Source organism: Muscardinus avellanarius (assembly GCF_963383645.1).
Source record: "Muscardinus avellanarius genome assembly, chromosome: 5".
NCBI classification, from domain to species: domain Eukaryota; kingdom Metazoa; phylum Chordata; class Mammalia; order Rodentia; family Gliridae; genus Muscardinus; species Muscardinus avellanarius.
Window position 1 is genome coordinate 106,743,441 of NC_137790.1, and position 20,620 is coordinate 106,764,060.

Consider the following 20,620-nt stretch of genomic DNA (forward strand, 5'->3'; position numbering starts at 1 on the left):
CCTTTACAATGTTATGAATCATCCTGCAATTGAAGGTGTTTTTAATATTACCAAACACACACACATATATATATATATATATATATATATATATATATATATATATAGCAATACAGTTTAACCTTTAGCAGTAAAATAAATAGGTATTTAATCACTTGATACTTCCTCTTTGGATGTGTGTAGGAGAATCCAAGTTCTGGATGAATTTTGCTTGACTGTAGTCTATATAATCTTTTTTTGCATGAGTTATTATTTTTTTTTAAAGAGTCTGATTGACTTAGAAGCTCAATCATTCTGCCTTTCAAAGCAGTCATCACACAAAAGCAATAAGTGCTGCATTTTGTCTTCAATTGAATTTCTTAAGATCAATTTCTTTTAACAGTTACCAGCAAGGTATATCATATTACTGCATGTATCAGACATATACAGAGGCATAAAAGGAAACTCACACATTATCCCAGGCAAAGTCCAATAAAAATATGATGCTAAGGAAACGGATATTATAATCCTGCAGGACTGTGAAATGAATAGGATTCTTACCTAGCAGGGAAGTTCTTATGGGTTATGAACTTGGGTCTTAAAATTGACTTAGATATGTTAGCATATATATGAGAAAGAAGACATTCCAGGTCATTGGCACATTCCTGGAGAAGGGGCATTTTTCAGCCATACCCACGACTGTGTCGTTTCTGGTTGAGAGCATTCCCAACTCTCTCCCCTGCTTGGCAGAGTTGGCCATAACACACAGAAATTTGACCGAGGAAGATACCACGACCAGTGGATATGTTTCCCAGGAACAGGAGTTTCATAAATGCAGGAAGGTTAACACAGCCACTGGTGTGAGGGGAAGTCAGAGGACGTGATCATAGTTCATGGGAACCAGCAATGCAGGATGGGCTACATTCAATGTAGTTTCCTTTGCAGCTTAAAATAGAGCCATTGTAAATTATGTCAGTCTGTCTCAAATCATGAAAATGATTGTTAAAAAAAAGTCTCAGAATACACAATGTGCATTGTTGTGTGGCTTTGATGTGTGAATGATGAGAGCATATGATATAATACCAATTAAATAATGGTAGCGCAGGCGCTGGCCTTCCCCCTGGAGGGGAGAGGTGATAAAGGCAAAGTCTCTGGTCAAGGGAAAGGCTGTTTTGTTTTATTTTGTTTTGTTGCCTCTGATGTAAAATTATTTAACTGGTCTAAAATGATAAAAGGGTTCTTGTTATGTTTTATACTTAATACGTCTTAAGATTTTTAATTTTTCAGATTCTAGGGTAGGAATGTGGTTGGGGAGGCAATGCATGCTGGAATTTGACTTTTCATAAATATTTGAATACATCGATATTATGCAAAGTATGAAACAGGGATAACAGAATATTTATATTTATATATGAAGTATTTGTGCTGCCTCAAGACATTTGTCAGGTTGGATGCCTTGCTTTGGAATCTAGTAAAGCAGGGTTTTCCGTGTTCAGAGCATCCAGATTGGTGCCTCTCGGTTCTTTTCCTGGCTTCCTAATTGAAATTATTTGGGGTAAACCAATTGTGATACTTGCTAAATTCAGAAGCAATTGCCATAAAGCCTGAGATTCTTTTTTGTTGTTTGCACACAGGTGAGGTCTGCCATAAATCCTATACTCAGTTTTCAAATCTTTGTCGTCATAAGCGCATGCATGCTGATTGCAGAACCCAAATCAAGTGCAAAGACTGTGGACAAATGTTCAGCACTACGTCTTCCTTAAATAAACACAGGAGGTTTTGTGAGGGCAAGAACCATTTTGCGGCAGGTGGATTTTTTGGCCAAGGCATTTCACTTCCTGGAACCCCAGCTATGGATAAAACGTCCATGGTTAATATGAGTCATGCCAACCCGGGCCTTGCTGACTATTTTGGCGCCAATAGGCATCCTGCTGGTCTTACCTTTCCAACAGCTCCTGGATTTTCTTTTAGCTTCCCTGGTCTGTTTCCTTCCGGCTTGTACCACAGGCCTCCTTTGATACCTGCTAGTTCTCCTGTTAAAGGACTATCAAGTACTGAACAGACAAACAAAAGTCAAAGTCCCCTCATGACACATCCTCAGATACTGCCAGCTACACAGGATATTTTGAAGGCACTATCTAAACACCCACCTGTAGGGGACAATAAGCCAGTGGAGATCCAGCCCGAGAGGTCCTCCGAAGAGAGGCCCCTTGAGAAAATCAGTGACCAGTCAGAGAGTAGTGACCTTGATGATGTCAGTACACCAAGTGGCAGTGACCTGGAGACAACCTCGGGCTCTGATCTGGAAAGTGACATTGAAAGTGATAAAGAAAAATTTAAAGAAAATGGTAAAATGTTCAAAGACAAAGTAAGCCCTCTTCAGAATCTGGCTTCAATAAATAATAAGAAAGAATACAGCAATCATTCCATTTTCTCACCATCCTTAGAGGAGCAAACTGCGGTGTCAGGAGCTGTGAATGATTCTATAAAGGCTATTGCTTCTATTGCTGAAAAATACTTTGGTTCAACAGGACTGGTGGGGCTGCAAGACAAAAAAGTTGGAGCTTTACCTTACCCTTCCATGTTTCCCCTCCCGTTTTTTCCAGCATTCTCTCAGTCAATGTACCCATTTCCTGATAGAGACTTGAGATCATTACCTTTGAAAATGGAACCCCAATCACCAAGTGAAGTAAAGAAACTCCAGAAGGGAAGCTCTGAGTCCCCCTTTGATCTCACCACTAAGCGAAAAGAAGAGAAGCCCTTGACTCCAGCCCCTTCCAAGCCTCCAGCAACACCTGCCACAAGCCAGGACCAGCCCCTGGATCTAAGCATGGGCAGTAGGAGTAGAGCCGGTGGGACCAAGCTGACTGAGCCTCGAAAAAACCATGTATTTGGGGAAAAGAAAGGCAGCAATATGGACGCAAGACCAGCCTCAGACGGCTCCTTGCAGCATGCCAGGCCCACGCCCTTCTTTATGGACCCTATCTACAGGTAAAGATGGGTGGGGTTAATGGATCGTGGACAGATATATAGCTGGCAGATTTTATAGTACAAAGTTACATCTCTTTATAAGTAGTTTATACTATTATTAGTAAGACAGAGTGACATTATTTGATCTAGTAAATTCCATTTTTTCATTCCGAAAGTTGACTCATTAATTTTGGACTTATTTTTAGATGTCTCTGAAGTTGGGGGTTTGGAATAGACCCACAGAACTCTTTTTCCCTCTTGACAATAAATTTATTTTTAAACACATTTTTTTGAAGTGGAAAATATGGGAAAGCCGTATTTAAAGTAAATTGTCAAGTGGCGGAAGAATGAGGCTCCTGAAGGATTAATGCAAATATGCCTGGATACTTAAGTCAGTCAGGTGGTTTAGAATAAGATGGGACATATAACATCAAGAGTCTACTCTTTGTTAACCTACCAACACATCCTTAATAACTGTTCATCATATTCTCTTTCTAAATAAAACTCTGAGAAGCCCTCAAGAACATCAAAATGAATCACAAGAAAGTTTTGTATATAATTTGAGTAGTTTGCTTAAAAATATGTCTCTATTTAATGCCTTCATTACCCAGTTTCCTCGGATGTATCCAAAAATTCTTTGGATGAATCATATGTACTTAACACAAGTCTTCTTAGGTAGTAAGTTGTAACACTCACTTGACCATCCAATATGATTTCGTTTTTAAATGTCAGTTTTCTTTAAATGGTATAAATAACAATAATATGCTTATTGCATCTTTTAAATATCACGAGCATTTTCAACTTTCTCATTCAAATTTGAACATTGTCAAAACTTCATGGACCACTTAGAATAATTTTTTTTATTGAACTTTAAGATAGAAACATTCACCAATATTGATATACTTCCTGTAACTTTATAGGCACTAGAACTCAAGTTGTTTTCACTTAAAAGTCAACTTCTGCTTATGTCAGCTATGATGCATTATCAAGGAAACCTTGCTGATGTGCAGAGGGCTACCCTGTCTCAACATGACAAGAGGAACAGAAGAAGACAATACAATAATAGCTCAGTGCTATAGCTACCATATGTAGGCACTTTTTAAAATGTTTATCTTAATTAAAGAGGAAGTCCCATCACTAGAGAAGGAGAAAGAAGGAAAAAAAAGATTTTTTGTATTTTTATAATAGATAGTATGTTACATATTTCAAGTAAGATCATATTTCCAGTTCAGTGAGATAGCTCGGTAGGTCCCTTATTTTTTTTTTCTTTCTTCTTCTTTTTGTTTTTTTCTTTTGTTTGTCCTGGAGATTGAACCTAGGGCATTCTACCGCTGAGCTTCACCCTTAGCCATTTTTATTTTTTATTTTGAAATGCTCTCTATAAGTTGCTGAGTATTTCACTACTTTGCTGAGGCTGTCCTCAAACCTGCAAGTCTGTTGTCTCAGCCTCCCAAGTACTGAGATTACAATGCCTACTTTATCTCAGTCCTCTGTGAAGATGATTTCCCAGGCTTGCTTTCTTACACCCTCCCAATAGCAACGAGTTGGACTTATCTCCAACACCTCCTACCCTTCCCTTCCTTATTAAAGTCAGCTCCTTTCTAGTGTTTCAGTCATAATTAGGGTCCTGGGCCTGTCATTTTACCAAACTCAGAAAAGACCTTACCCTCAATTTTAGTATTAGTCCTGGGTTAAAATCTCAGCCTTCCCATGTTCTAGGCATTTTTTTCCTCCACTTACACAATGGGTATAGTTATCACCTACTTCCAAAAGTGAAACAGTGTATGCAAAAACTGTATACACAATTTCCAGAAGAGGTAGCTGTTTTATTTGCTCTAATGCTCTATTAAAAGTGTATTTATTCAATAACTGTGTGTGTGTGTGTGTGTGTGTGCGCGCGCGCGCGTGTCTGGTGCTGGGGATTAAACCCAGGGGCATTCTACCTCTGTGCTACACCCCCCAATCCTATTTTAGTTTTATTTTGAAATAGAGTCTCTAGGTTGATGAGAGTCTCATGACTTTCTGAGGCTGTCTTTGAACCTACAATCTTCTAGTCTTGGCCTCACAAGTACTACAGGCATACCCCACTGTACCTGGTTATTAAATAATTTTTAAAAGAAAATTACCCATTACCATTGATATCCTTTCCTTATATGCTTAATTGAAAATAGAATAAGAAACATTTCTAAGGCACAGGGTTATATAGTAAAGTTCTATGTGTATCTACCTCTAGAGTTTCTCATCCTTTTCTTATCACCTGCCTCCCACATGCTCTGTTTATCAGAAGTGACATCTAGAGAGTATGTCTATCTGTCTATCTGTCTGTCTATCTATCTATCTATCTATCTATCCATCTATCACTATCTAATTTAAGCATATCTGAAAGAGTGGCTAGCAGAGTGCATAGTATGTTTGGAATCTCCTTTGATATTTTTGACAGATTTGAGAGAAATAAAATAAATATTTGGGGGAACATCTTGGTAAGAAATGACGTTCATTTTCAAAATTAGATCTCATGACTTCAAAATCACCAGACCTTTCTGTCTCCATTTCAAATGGAATGGCACTAAATTTGTCACAAATGTTTCTAATTTAGTGGCTCCTCATTTTTTATATTTCCTTATTATTTTTAGAAGGCATTGATAGGGGTTTCCATTATAAATAGGACCTTCTCTCTTTGAGCTCCTGGAAGTGCCTTATATATTCTTCAAGAACCGAACAGTATGTCTTTATATCTTTATTAGTGTGTTTCCCAGAAACCTTACCATTTGCATTGTTATTTTCAATGTCGGTGATTATGTAGCGATTGATATATGAGACTAATTCACGTCCAAAATCTAATTTTAACGTTTCAGAGTAGAGAAAAGAAAACTAACTGATCCACTTGAAGCTTTAAAAGAAAAATACTTGAGACCTTCTCCAGGATTCTTGTTTCACCCACAAGTAAGTATTTTCAGTTTGAGTTTTCAAGCTTGTAAACTAACTTGTTGATCCTGAAAAGCAGGTGCAGTGCAATGAAAGAAATCTCGAGTACACTAGGATTTCCTATGACGCTGCTGGGGAAGAACACAGGAAATTCTAGCAGAATTAAAACCCGAGGTCCTTAAAGAAAAAAAATCTGTACAAATAAAATGGTCTTGGTGTTAAATTATTATCTGCTGCCCACTATTTATCAAACCAAAGTGCATTTGGGAGTAAGCAGAATTCAGCTAAGGAAATAAATATTGAAGTTGTCTTTTGTGTTTAAGCTTGCAGATGCTAAGATACGGATCATAATGTGACTCGTCCCAGACTCTTAAAGGTCATTCTTGTTCTTTTAGTGCTTAGATAAAAACAGGAAATGAGTCTACCTGACCAGTTGTTACCATAGAGGGCGAAGGAATTTATCTAGAGACCACTGGGCATTCCAACAAAGCTCTGTAATTGCAGAAGAATTCACCACAATACACAGAACTATTTGCTGAATGGAGTCATGTCTATTTATCAAAATACATACAATTTCTCATTGCAAGGAAAATACAAAACAGTGTTATCTCATTGGTTCATCTCTATGTTCTTACCCATTTGGTTATTTTTTAAAAAACTGGTTCACTTATCAATCCATATCTAGACAACTGTATTGAAAGAACAAATATATAAACATCTTGAATCTAGTTTCTTGTGTTTTATTTTGTTTTGTTTTTGTTTAAATGATATAAGCTCTGATCTAATATAGCAAAATTTTTTATGAAAATGCCTGAAAAGAATAAATTCATTTGTTTTGTTAATGTGTTAAGACCAAAAATGATGGTCTTCTAATAAAACTGGTGAAAATTTATGTAAAATGTCTTATAGAAAAGTATGAGCTACTTAAATTAATTCATCTGAGGATATGATTTTTCCCCTCTCTGTTATCTCTTCTTCACTTTTCAAGTGTGAGCGTTGAAATATAATCTCTTAGGTTGATTGGAGAATTGTATTATTGCTCAAAAATTCTCACTCTAATTCAAACAGAAAATACATGATTTAATGTATAAAGGTTTAGAAACATTCCAATTAATAGTAACTTTATATAAGAAGGCTAAGGAATTGAATCATTTACATAATTAGTCCATGGGAAAGAATCAAATTCTAAAACAGTAAGTATCAGTAAATATTTTGTATTTAGGCTGATCTAAATAACATGTATAAAGCCATGCATGGTGGCGCACGCTTATAATCCCAGCATTTAGGAGACTGAGACTGGAGGATCGCAGATTGTGGACAGCCTAAGCTACTTAGTGAGGCCCTCTGCAACTCAGTGAGACCCGGTTTCAAAATAAAGAATAAAAAATAGGGCAGGGGTGTAGCTCGGAGGTCAAATGACCTGAGTTTCCATCCTCAGACCCACAAAAAAGTAATAAAATAAATACATAAATAAATAGCATGTATAAGATTTCATAAGCCAATAAACCTGTATATAATATGAATGTTGCATCAGATATTATACAAGCAGTACATCTCAATAACTTTTAATTATAAATATATATTTATGAGGATATACTATTTATATACATTCAATCACAATAATAAAAATGCTTTGTTGAATGTGGTGGTCCATACCTATAATCCCAATACTTGTAAGCCTGAGACAGGATGTTGAAGATTCCAGGCCAGCTTCAAAAATTTAGTGTGGCCCTGTTTCAAAATAAAAATAAATAAATAAAATGTAGCTGGGGCTATGTCTTGTAGGCAGAACCTCCACTCTAAGTCCCATAGTCTGATAATCTTGAAAATCTTATAATTAACCACTGCAAAATTGAGTTCTGTGTTCCACGGCATAACGCTGACTACAGTACTGGGATCAAGTATTTTCGAGCAACTCAGTCCATCTGTCTTTTAGCTTTCTTTCCTGGAAAAAGAAAGAATTGGATGTAAAGTCCCCATCTACTCTGAAATTTGGCGATTTCTAACTAATTAAGGCTAGTTCACAAGATGGGCACTTTTGTCTACCAGTAACTCTATGTTTGCTACCCATTCTTATGAATAGGGCATGCACCTATTTTAATAAAATAAAGTGAGGAAACATGCTATATTTTCATATTTCCCAAGTTAATGAGGATGACAAAAGATGAGGCCTGTGCCCAGTGCCTGGGGAGCAGAGTGATACTCTCTTTAGCTGTTCACAGCTGTGCCCTGGGAGTGGAAGGGCCTGTGGTTGCTGCATGCTGCTCTCAGGAAGGACCCGAGAGGGCTGCCCAAAAGAGGCAGCGCCGGTCGTAACACCAGCCCGTCAGCATGGAATCTGCTGTTTTGGAGCAGGGTCAGGGCACTTGCTCTAACCCACTGTGGATGTTCTGTTTGCTTGATGGAGGGGCTGCCTTTTCAGAGGAGGGAACTAGGGAGGACATCCACCATCCCAGGGCAGAGGCTTTCTACAACGACTGCAGAAGTATGTCATTGTTTTTATTGCCCTCACGGCTTCTTTTGGTGTTTAATTCTACAAATTGCTGGGCTACAGCAGGAGCAACTTGACTCCTCTTCCAATTTTCAAGTCTTCAGAAAATTTGCCCCTAGTGTTTCAAAGTCACAGTAGATTTTTTTCCTTAGTACTCTGTCAGTTCCATCCTAGCCTCAAGATGTACCTTAAAACAAACAAACAAAACCCAGGATTTGGGGTTAGAAGTAACTGCTTCATAAATTGCCTTATTACTTGTTAGCAACATGTTTAGTTTTTTTTTTTTTTTGATACTGGGGTCAGAACCCAGGGGCATTCTACCTCTGAGCTACACCCCCAGTCCTATTTTTTATTCTTTAGGTTTTGAGCAGTATAGTTAATCTCACCGAGCCTTCCCTATCAGTAGAATGGGAATACCATGCTCAGCCTTACCAGGACACTGGTAAAAATCAGCATTTAAGTGCTTACGTGCAGGGTTTGTTTGACATTGTACTTGACACCTGGAAGCACCTAGTAGAAAAAGGCTTTCATTAATGGATGCAGAAGCACCCCATTGTGAATATAGGGAAACTAGTAAAATACCCTCTTCGTATTCCCTGACCCCATTCTTCTTTCCTAGGGCTATGCCATGTATGGAGAAAAACTTGGAAAGATGTTTAGTGGTGTGTGTGTGTGTGTGTGTGTGTGTGTGTGTGTGTGTGTGTGTGGTCTGAGCTACACCCCTAGCCCTACTTTATTTTGAAATAGGGTCTTGCTAACTTGCCGAGGCTGGCCTCAAACCCATGTTCCTCTTATCTCAGCTTCCTAATTACTGGGATTACAGGTTTGTGCCACATGCCTAGGTGCTAACTATGTTCTTGGTTTGACCTTACTGGGAAGCAGCGGTAAGGGTGACATAGATCAAGATGCCAGTGAGAAAGACTGGCTTCTGATCCCAGTGCTTACCATGCCTTTATAGTGAGATAATGGGTTGCAAAAGACCATTCATTGCTTCATTTTATATTTAAAGCATATTGGAGCAAATCATATGACCCATTTGGGCTTCTGAATTTTCCTCTAAAAAATGGAAATTATATGTTTCTTATCTATTTCTCAGGGTTATTATGCTAATAAGAAAGAAGGTCATATTTCTAATGCTTTAGAAAAAAGATATGAACAGATGTGGCAATGCTTACTAGTAGTATTCTTTGGGCAAGTCTGATTTTGAAATTTTTGTATACTGTTGAATTCTGCTAGTGCCTGCCTCCCTAATGCAAAATTCCTAGTCAATGATAAGTGAATATTTAATAAGTATTCATCCAATTTTATTGAAATATAATATTAGACCATCTTACTGCCTGATGGAATAACAAAAGAGGTTTTTAAAATTCCATCAAAAGTAATTAGAAGATACATGAACACATGCATCAAGATGAAGAGATAAATCCTCAGGGTACAAGTTCTTAGTTCACTTATTTAATTATTTATTTGTTAAAAACTTATTGGTGTATTATCTTTATTCACAAAAGTGGGATTAATTGTTACACATTTGTATATTCACATAACTTAATTTGGTCACTTTAATGGTCCAGTATCTTCCCTTTTCCTTCCCTCCTCTCTTTTCCTGGTTCTCTTCTTTTACTGGTTTCCCTTTTATTTTAATGGGACCTCCTTTTTCTTTTTCTTTTTACAATCTAGATTCCACATAAGAGAGAATTGATATGATTCTTGACTTTCTGAGTCTGGCTCAATTAACTTAGCATAATGTTCTCAATTACATAAATTTTCTGTAAATGACATAATTTCATTTTTCGTTATGACCGAGTAAAAGTCCATTCTGTGTATATACCACATACGACATTTTCTTTATTCATTCATCTGTTGACTGACCCCTGGGTTGGTCCCACAGCTTGGCCATTGTGCACTGAGCTGCTGGAAACATGGCTGTGTGTGTATCGCTATAGTAGTGTTCAGTTCTTGAAGTATGTTTGCTCTGTCAGGCCACTAGAGGACTTATTTAGATTTTCATTTTTTCTCTTAGATGTAAGTTAGTTTACTATAATGATGAAAAAAAAACATACTAGAAACTATCTCTGTATATATAGCTGAAAATTATTTATGATGTTTTAGCTTAAATTTTAAATTATATTTTTTAAGAGGAGATAATGGGCACACATAGATGACATGGAGGGAATGGTATTGCTGTGTGATCTCCACAGAATACTTATTTCCTTGACTTGTATATTTTGTGTGCTTCACAGTCACAATGATAGCTCATTTGAACTTCCGTAAAAATAATTGGGCAATTATATCACTATAAGAGTAGCTAGTATCACTTGGTTTGATTTTCCTATACTTTTAAATACTATTTTTGGTTACTTACACATTTTACTTTTAAAGGTTTAGCTTTGTGTAGATCTGATTAAATAAAGATTCTCTTTTGCTTAAGTGTCCTTTTTCATTCATATAATATATATCTTATTTTCACACACACACACACACACACACACACACATATATATATATGTATATATATATTTATTTATTTATTTACATATATCCTTTTGTTGCCTGATTATTCTTTTTAATCCCAAAGAACAGAAAATATTTTAATTTGGTCCCAAATCGTCAATCATACACTACTTAAGAGATGTGAAAATCACTTATGTCTTTTGCCTCTCACCTTCTACTTTGCTTTCAACAAGTACTTCCTTTTGTTATATTTCTTTGGGATTTAGCTTTCATCTTTTTAATTTTATGTATCTTCCTTATTAAACATACCAAAATTTATGAAAGCAATATAGATATCCCCCTTTTAAGGGCGTAACCTTTGTGTTTCCTGGAAGAGCTTCTAACCCTCCTAGAAATTCTCCCTAGTGAATCTTGCCATAAATCGAAATAAATTACTAGACATGTTTTAGTTCTTTTAATAATATTCTAAAGTGTTCTGACTACTGATGGTCTGAGTTGCATATTGTCAGTTTCCAAGAACATTACCTTTTTGTCACTCAACTATTGACATTTTAGTAAACATGTTTTCTTTATTACTGACTATATAAAACATAAGGGAGTAAATTTTTGTAGGAAGTCACCTAATTTTAATTATTAAGTAAAATTTGGGGACATAGTTTTGCAGTGAGTTACTAACAAATAGAAAGGAAGCATCTACTTTGCTTTAAGATTTGGCCGTAGGTTGCATTTAGCTTTCTTAGAATAAAGAACATTCTAGTTTAGAGCCTTGATCCTAAAGTTTATTTTAGGTAATAGAGGAAGCTCAGCAGTATTAAAAAAAATTTAACTTTCATTTCCAGAGCTTTTACTGAAGTTACAGTTACATGATAAGAAAAAATTACTAAATTAGTCTAAATGTTAATTTCTTCAAGGATAGATTGCAATAAAGATATCAACACAGAAGTAATTTTTTGTTTTTGTTTCAATTTTGCTCCCAGTTCCAACTGCCTGATCAGAGAACTTGGGTAAGTTTCCTACTCATATTCTTGACTAAAATAATGTAGCATTAAAAAGAAAATAGCTTACATTCTAAATTGCTGTAAAGAAAGAATTCTGAGCTTTCCATTAATGATATGGCTATAGCAAATAATTTCTCTACTTTATCAACCTACATAATGCTTTTAAATATAATTTGACATTTAGTGAGTTAAAATTGTTTATAGAATGATTTGATTGATAAATCTAACCCATTCCATATACTTATACCTTGATATGAAACTCTGGACATCTGGGAGCTTGTAGTTAAAGGAGGCTGCAAAATGGGGAGTAAACGTGAACAACTGTTATTTGGGGCCAGTATGTTAAAGATAATTTTGATAAAGCCTTATACAAGATAAAGCTTGGACTCAGGCATAGATTCAGGCAGACACTGGAATTCTCATTCATATATCCCAAGGTAGAAATTGGTTCTGGCTATTTGGAAATGTAACTAAATGTTTAAAAATTTATATCTAACTAGTATATGGATCTTTTAGTGCTGGTCTCAATTTCTGAATTTCTAGCTGCTATTTCCAGAGTCTGTTAGTTTTGGTTAATGATTCTAGGAGACAGGTTTATATTTATTGGGGAAGATATTTGGGATACAAATAATTTTTGCTTATTTACTTCTCACCTCCACATAAAACTTGGCCAATGGAAATAATGCATACCTTAAAATTGTCTTTATGTTTACTTGCATTACCTATCTTGTATTTACTCTTCAAACTATTCTGATTTATGAGGAATGGGGGGGGCATCTTGGCATGTAGTTTAGCTGTCCTTTTAAAGCCACTATATAATTACTACAGATTAGTTCTAGTTGGAACACTTAAGTGCATACCTATTTTCTTTACTGGTGTTAAGTTTTCCTTTACCAATAATTTCTCTACTTTGTCTTTTTTATGGAATATGTGACAAATTGTGGTTTTTTTCTCATTCTCATAGACTTTTAAGGATTAAGTTCATTTATTTCAAAAGCATAAGCATGTTTATTGAGAAAGAGAGAGACAGACTGACTGACAGACACTACCTTAGGCAAAGTTATGTAGTCACTGGGGTTGTTCTTTGATTTTTCTGGCCACCACACACCAGGATTCTTTCGCTGCCTTTGCTGACAGAGATTTGTCCTTAGTGTTATGCCACATGGGCCTCATCTGTCCTAAGGTATGGTATGACTATGACAGTAGCTCTCTTGTTAGCTGTTAAATGCCTACATACATTGCATGACCAATTTACAAAGCCAATTCAGATTTTCAGTTAGATGCCCGGTCCTTACAGCACAACAGTAGGGCAGCTGCCCTTTCAATGCTTTGAAAACATCTCCATCCATCACAGATTTTTCAGGGCTGTGATTTACATTGTGTCGTAAAATAGTAGTGGTGGGAAATACTAAAGCTATATGCTTATGATTCTTAGTGGTAAAAATTGAAGTGATTTTATAATCATGACTGCTGAACATGATATATGCTTATGATTCTTAGTGGTAAAAATTGAAGTGATTTTATAATCATGACTGCTGAACATGATACATGGAGTGAGATAAACATAAAATATGAATATGTACTTCTTCCTCAAATGACCATGAACTTCAGATTTCTCAAGATTATCATGTGAATAAATATAGAACACTAGCAAATCTACAAACTTTCCCATAATAAGTTATTTATGAATAGTTATTTTATGATAAAGACATGTATAATCTAATTGTGAAATGTTAGGTCACATAATTCATAGTGCCTTTGGACATATCATTTCATGTAATCAGGTTGTCACTTTAATAGTTTTAATGAGAAATTTTTATGTCATCAATTCTTGACTGTTAGATAATAAAATGTTAAGTTAAGTGCTTAGGACTCTGTTGATAATATCTTTTCTGCTGAAATGTTTTTAAAAATACTAACTTTATTTGACTAGTGAGATAGCTACATTTTTGGTAGGATCTAGGGAATTGTGTCTAAATATTAGTTTACGTCAGTATAAAGTTAATAGCCTCTTGGGAGCTGGAAGGGGGTGAAACAACTTCCTCTTCCAGACATCTGGCTGCAGATACCATCAACAATTATTGGATATGTAAATAAAAATTATTGTTTCATAGAAAAAAACCCTGTCATTTACTGCCCCAAGATTAGCTTAAGACATTAATGGGTCACACAGCAATACATTTCAAAAATATATGATCTAAATTTTCCCCCTTTAATTTTCCATGCTCAGCAAAATTCTTATTTGTAGTAGTACAATTGCCCTTTTCATTGAAATTTTTGTAATTAAAAAAATAGAAAGTTAGATTCTGTCTCATCCATCCCAATTAATATTGATTTTTAAAACACCAAGTCAGACTTCAAAATGAATATCAAAACTTGCTACATATATATGTTACTTCTGGAAGAACATCATGTGACTCAGGCCATAGAGCAAGAAATAGTTGGGGTTTTGACCCATCTATTAGTTAAAGATTAACCCAGGACTTTCATCTAAGGTATATACTAGGGATGCGATTGGTCACAGAACTGCTAACCTCTCCCAATTGGCAGATGTCTAAGTCACTTCTCTTTATTCTGATTGGGACACTTATTTTTTCCAGTGGAGGTCAAGTGCTACAGGAACAAAGACTAGGAAGATGAAAGGAAAAATTTAATAAAAGGTTTTCTATCTCTTTAGTCATTGCTAGCTGAGCAGAAATTGTGTGTGTGTGTGTGTGTGTGTGTGTGTGTGTGTGTGTGTGTGTGTTCTTGATTGCTACCCTTAGTTCACGTCTCATCTTCCTTCTTTCTCTTTTACTGCTCCAACTTAATCTTTGTTGCACTGGAAACCAAAAGCCCAATGTGGGGGTCGCTTATAAGAAAGGCACTTGGGTAATCCCCATTCCTTTTCCTATTGTCTTTTAAAATGTCATTATTTAGCCATCAAACCCATGACATACTTTCTTTTTTTATGATCTCCTCAAATTGAAACAATTTGAGGTAATCACAGTGATCTTAATCAAAAGGAGCTAGTTATTAGCAGCTACTAAAGCAAGACACATTTCTCAACAGCCAGTTGCTCTCAAATAACTCGAAGGACTGGTAGTTTATGTGTACTAGAGATGAAAGTGGAGAATAATAATAGTCATGAGTAATCTCTTTTCCATATAAAAGGAAAAGTGTTTCTCTGAAATATATTGCTACAGGAATCTGAAAGTGTCAGCAGGGTAGACACTCAAATGATTTAAAACCACTAGATAATGAGACTTTACCCAAATATTAAATGTACATAAATAAAACATTTATAGTCATCACCCATGCACTAACTGTTCTTCCCAATAAATACATGCTATCATGACCCTCAACCTTGCTTGTTAGTGCTAATCAGCTTGAGGACCAGAGGTCATTTTTCACTCAGACAATTTATTCCACAGAGGATCGGATATCAAAATGATTTTCTGCAAGAAACAATTAGAAGGAATAAATGCAAATAAAATAGTATCATAAAATATTGCTGGATTGACTTTTAATAAATAAAAGCCAAAGCAATGTGAAATGCTAATGCTCTAGCTAGAAGAGGATAATGACTGCGTTGTGCAGAGACAAAGTTTCCTTGAACCTCTCTGAGCAACATCATCATTCCATATCTCTGCCCTGTGATCAGTATGTGTCAAAATCCTTCATAGTGATAAATGTGCTGTCCACTTGCATCTGCGGAGAATGTTTTAGCAGCTGAGTGATTATGAATCAAACCCTTGAGCTTATAGCCCTTACTGCCTCCCAATGCGTTCACATTTGTCGTCTGACAAGTAAATGTATCTTGACTTTCCTCTGAGATTTTTTTTTTGCACTGTGTTTGATGAAAGACATTTGGCAAATTGGCAGTGGTACCCTGTACATTGCAATTTGTAGCTAGCATTAGGAGTCCGGGCATGAAATGAGAGGGCAGGCTCCAGGATAAAGAGAAAAGAAAGAGAGCTAACTAGAACATGAATAGTCATTTGAAGAATCAAGCATGCAATATTTCCTTTGTGAAAAGAGAACTGTGTTTGAGGCATTCCATTAAGAATTCGCTCCAGTTTCAGATACTGACAGTATTCTGTCCAGCCATGTATTCATAAAATGTATATTTTGTTAATTTTCCTTTTGAATAGGAAATATTGCTTATTATTAATTTTTTCTGTACTGGGAATCGAACCTAGGGGCACTCTACTTCTGGGGTATACCCCCAGATTTGTTTATTTATTTATTTATTTATTTAGAGATAGGGTCTCACTGAGTTGCCCAGGTTGGCCTTGAACTTGGAGTCCTCTTACCTCAGCCTCTCAAATACTGGGATTACAGGCATGTGCCACAGTACCTGACGTGCTTTTTATTTTAAACTTGAGCTGGTAAATTAAATCATCATCAGTCTTGCTGTTGCATCAACAAAATAATTAGCCTCTTGGGTTGACCAGTTGTTTGAATTTTTAGTTGTTACCGTCTAGGTCCTCGTGTATCCTCTCTTCTATCACCTCAGGTCTTCTAGAAACATAAATAGCACATATAGAGCCTTATAAATAAGTGTTTGCCTGGTGGCAGAGTGCTCTGAGAGCCAAATGAATAGTAAGTGAATTGATTTTAAAAGGTGACTTGAAGGTTGGCTTTGTCTCTTTAAAATTTGGTTGTAAAATGTGAACACTGAGGAAATTTAATATTTCGGGAGTTGCTAAAGGAGTGGGGAGAGTCCCTCTAACTGGAGATATTAAGGGTCAAGCTAGATTTAAAAGTAAATACCACTCTCTAGTTGTGAGTGTCAAATATGTGTGTAGATGGACAAAAACTTGAAGATAATGAGAAAAATAAATTTTATCATTAGAGAGAATTAGGGAAGTTAGTTTTTCTTCAAGAATGTTTCTCTATGATTATATAAACTTCTTCCCTTGTCTTACAATGTAAGTTATGTTATATGAAAAAAATTTAACATATTATGAACTGTTATTTCAATTCAATATTTGTCCAGAACAAATGGATGGTTCAGAAAAATTCTTTATATATGATTCTACTTAAAAATCTTGTATAATCAGATACTAGTTTCATATAACCATAGGCAATATACCTATTGCACATTTAAGTTTTCTTTCTGGATCATACATATATGGCTTAAGCTGTAACTCTGGAGCACTTGGTGTTCTTTTTTGCTGTGAGTTACTCTCAGAGGATTCCATGGTTCTCATGGGTCTTATTATCTACACAAGGCATATAAAACCTTTCCTTAAAATTTTTAGTTTATTATTGATAGCCATAATATAATGCTATCACTCGTCACTTAATTTAAAAGTTAATTTGGATTTATTATATATATGAGGTATCTCACTGCTTAATTATATATCAGATTATCATAAAATGGCATAATCAAGGATTTTTTTTTTTTGGGTGGTACTGGGGTTCCTGGAATCCCTTCTACTTCCAGGCCACACTCCCAAACCTATTTTATATTTTTATTTGGAAACAGGTTCTCTTAAACCAGCGTGGCTGGCTTCAAACCTGCGCGATCCTCCTGTCTCCGCCTCCTAAATGCGGGGATTACAAGCGTGCACCACCATGCCCAGCCTTAACCAAGGATTTTTTTTTAATTCACTCAGTGTTTTATCTGCTTGGTTTTATCTTTATTTTCCAAATCAATCAACTCACTGTTTAACATTGAAGACCCCTTTTTTTTTTTTCCCAAAACTTACTAAACTCAGAGAATTTTCTGCTTTCCTGTTAATAATGTTCTTGGTTTGTCAGAGTTTACAGAGAAAAAGATTCAGATCCTTCATGATCTTATGATTTTGCCTTTCAGATGTCAGCTATTGAAAATATGGCAGAAAAACTAGAAAGCTTCAGTGCCCTGAAACCAGAGGCCAGCGAGCTTCTCCAGTCAGTACCCTCTATGTTCAACTTCAGAGCACCTCCCACTTCCCTTCCAGAGAACCTACTGCGGAAGGGAAAAGAGCGTTATACCTGCAGGTAACTGCGCAGTTAATTATGGCTGACTTTCTAAAAATCTCTCCTCTTATTTCAAAAGGCAGGGTTGTTTTTTTTGGATATTATTCCTGATTGGATGACTAATAGTAACCATGATAGATTTCAGGCACTTCAAAGTGCTCTTTCTTTTGTGAGATATAAAAATAGTGGTTTTAAAAAATTATTATTAAATAAGAATTTTAACACAGGCCATTTGGTTGTGATAAATGACCTTGGATATAGTCCAATATCATCTACTTGTCTCACTTTGATATTTATGAATTTTCTTTCACAGTTAATTATTTTCATCCGAAGGTAAAATACTACTGTCCTCAAGCAAACATTTATTAATTGTCATGGTATTGAAGAATAAGGCCATTCATAAGGACAAATAAGATCCATAAGTTAAAAAAAAAAGCTAGTTAATTATATTTTTGTTGTTGCTATTGTTACTCATCAGTAGAAGAGTAAAGCTTGTTTTTTTGTTTTTTATTTTTTCAGTGTGATATTTAAAATAAATTGTGTTTATAATTTCTGAATTGTCTTCAGAAATTTGTGCTATCTGGCTTGCACATTAACTTCTCTGCCCTTTGGAAACATCCCTTTCTTTCCGGAAAAGTCTTTATGGAAACATACCTTGATGGATGAAGCCTCAGCATCCTGTCTGATCTGATACTACTCAGTGTATAGGGAATTGTCAGTGTCGGCTGACATATAAAATGAATTGAAACATTTAAAATATGTTTACGTCAACCCAGAATCACAAACTCTCAACATTTTTTTATCCCCTTGTCTGGTTCACTTTTGTGAATGCAAAGATATAGAGTTAATAAAAGAGGCATATGGGGGTCATCAAAACCAAAGTCTTTTTCATAAACTGCTTACTTGTGCATGAGCAAATCCAACCAGATCTCATAATGCAGTCTTTATTTGTAGAGTTATTTATATCTGTAGAACAGCTTTGTTGCAAATTTTAAATACCAAAGGCATGTGAGTTCCATGCACGATTAATTACACCGGGAATAAGCATCTGGCTGCTTTGCAGCTCTAGTGAAATGAAGTTGACTGTGCTGACTTTCTCTTATAAACATCTCTTAACAGATACTGTGGCAAGATTTTTCCAAGGTCTGCGAATCTAACACGGCACTTGAGAACTCACACAGGAGAGCAGCCTTACAGGTTTGACAGTGATTTTTATAAATATCTTGGTAAATCTTGGAAAAATTAAAGTGTACTCATTGGCACAAATTTCAAGGATGCTACTTTTGTCCATGTCTGAATTTGTGTCTACTCAGTGCTGAATCAAGGAAGAACTGACTAATTGCAGGATCAAAATTAAGAAGAGTTCTGTTGGATGTAGTGGCACATGCTTGTAATCCCAGTACTTGGGAAGCTGAGATAGGAGGATCACAGGCTCAAGGCCAGACTCAGAAACGTAGCAAGACCCTCAGCAACTTAGGGAGACCCTGTTTCAAAATGAAAAATAAAGCCGGTAGTGGTAGCACATGCTTGCAATCCCAGTACTTAGGAGGCTGAGACAGGAGGATCAGAGGTTCAAGACTGGCCTCAGCTACTTAGTGAGGCCTTGTTTATATAATAATTAATAATAATTAAAATAATAATAATAATTAAAAAAATAATAATATTTATAATAATTAAAAAATAATAATTAATTATTATATAATAATAATTAAAAAATAATTAAAATAATTAAAATAATAATAATAATTAAATAATAATAATAATTTAAAAAAAACCAGGGTGTAGCTTGGGGTAGAATTCCCCTGTATTCAATGCCCAGTACCACCAAAAAATAAAAATAAAAAAATTTAAAAAGCCTGGAGTGTAGCTCAAAGGTAGAATGCTCCTGGGTTCAATCCCCAGTACAAAAAAATAGTCCTAATTTATTTAGTCAAGGCTTTCAATTTCTCAGCTTAAAAATTCTAGCAGTTTCTAGGGAAAAAATGCATTTAAGAGATGTTAGCCTGGAGAGGGAATTGGGGAAGGGCTAAATGAGTGATGTGTGCATGTATGACTCTACCATCTTGTATCACATTAAGATGTATGACTACAATTCACCAATTAAAATGTTTTTTTTTAAAAAAAGAGATGTTAAGCAGGGCATGGTGGCACATACTCATAATATCAGCATTTGGGAGGCTGAGACAGGAGGGTCATGGTTTGTAGCCAGCCTCAGCTACTTAGTGAGGCCCTTTGCAACTCAGTGAGACCCTGTTTCAAAATAAAGAATAAAAAATAGGACTGTAGCTCAGAGGTAGAATGCCCTTGGGTTCCATCCCTAGTACCACAAAAAAAAGATGTTAGTTATGTTTAAAATTATTTTTTATTACTTTAGGGCTTACTCTTCTTAGTAACAGTATTTATTTTAATTGACAAAGCTCATAAAATTACAGTTCCTTTTTTCCAAGTCCTGAATCTGTACTAGGAATGAACAATCCATATAGGCTTTGTTTTTCTAGTACAGAGAAACCAGTCTACAGTGCTCAACAGGAGGTTAAAAAATAAAAACCCTCAGCCTGGAGAGGAGGAAGAAATGTATAACTAGAGATGGAACAGATAAAATAGAGTACATTACAGGAAAACAGGCCAATTCTATCAACAATTTCCTAAAGTACCTCTTAGCTCATTCTGTTAAATGTCAAAATTAGCCATATGACACATGGGACACATCTAATTGTAATATTGTTATTCACAATAAAATGAAAATAAGCAACATGGCCACTTAAAGTTTTAAAATAAAACCTACCATTTTAGTATGCAATGTTTTGTGTATATTAGGAACCTACGAATACTTTTTTCAAAAAAATGCTATTTATCT

The 20,620-nt window shown here is 35.5% G+C and overlaps 1 protein-coding gene across 7 annotated transcripts in view; it reads left to right on the forward strand.

The window, feature by feature from the left end:
• MECOM (MDS1 and EVI1 complex locus) overlaps nt 1-20,620 on the forward strand; it is a gene marked incomplete at both ends in the record, with an annotated part of 591,781 nt that overhangs the window by 555,203 nt on the left and 15,958 nt on the right. For 4 of the 7 annotated variants that reach the window (XM_080695477.1, XM_080695478.1, XM_080695479.1 and 1 more), the window contains 5 exons: nt 1,614-2,970; nt 5,805-5,892; nt 11,794-11,820; nt 17,618-17,784; nt 18,883-18,960. In XM_080695477.1, the coding sequence (XP_080551603.1) occupies nt 1,614-2,970; nt 5,805-5,892; nt 11,794-11,820; nt 17,618-17,784; nt 18,883-18,960 (1,717 nt within the window). The remainder of the gene's footprint in view (nt 1-1,613; nt 2,971-5,804; nt 5,893-11,793; nt 11,821-17,617; nt 17,785-18,882; nt 18,961-20,620) is intronic. The other 3 variants (XM_080695480.1, XM_080695481.1, XM_080695482.1) reach the window with 2 other exon arrangements.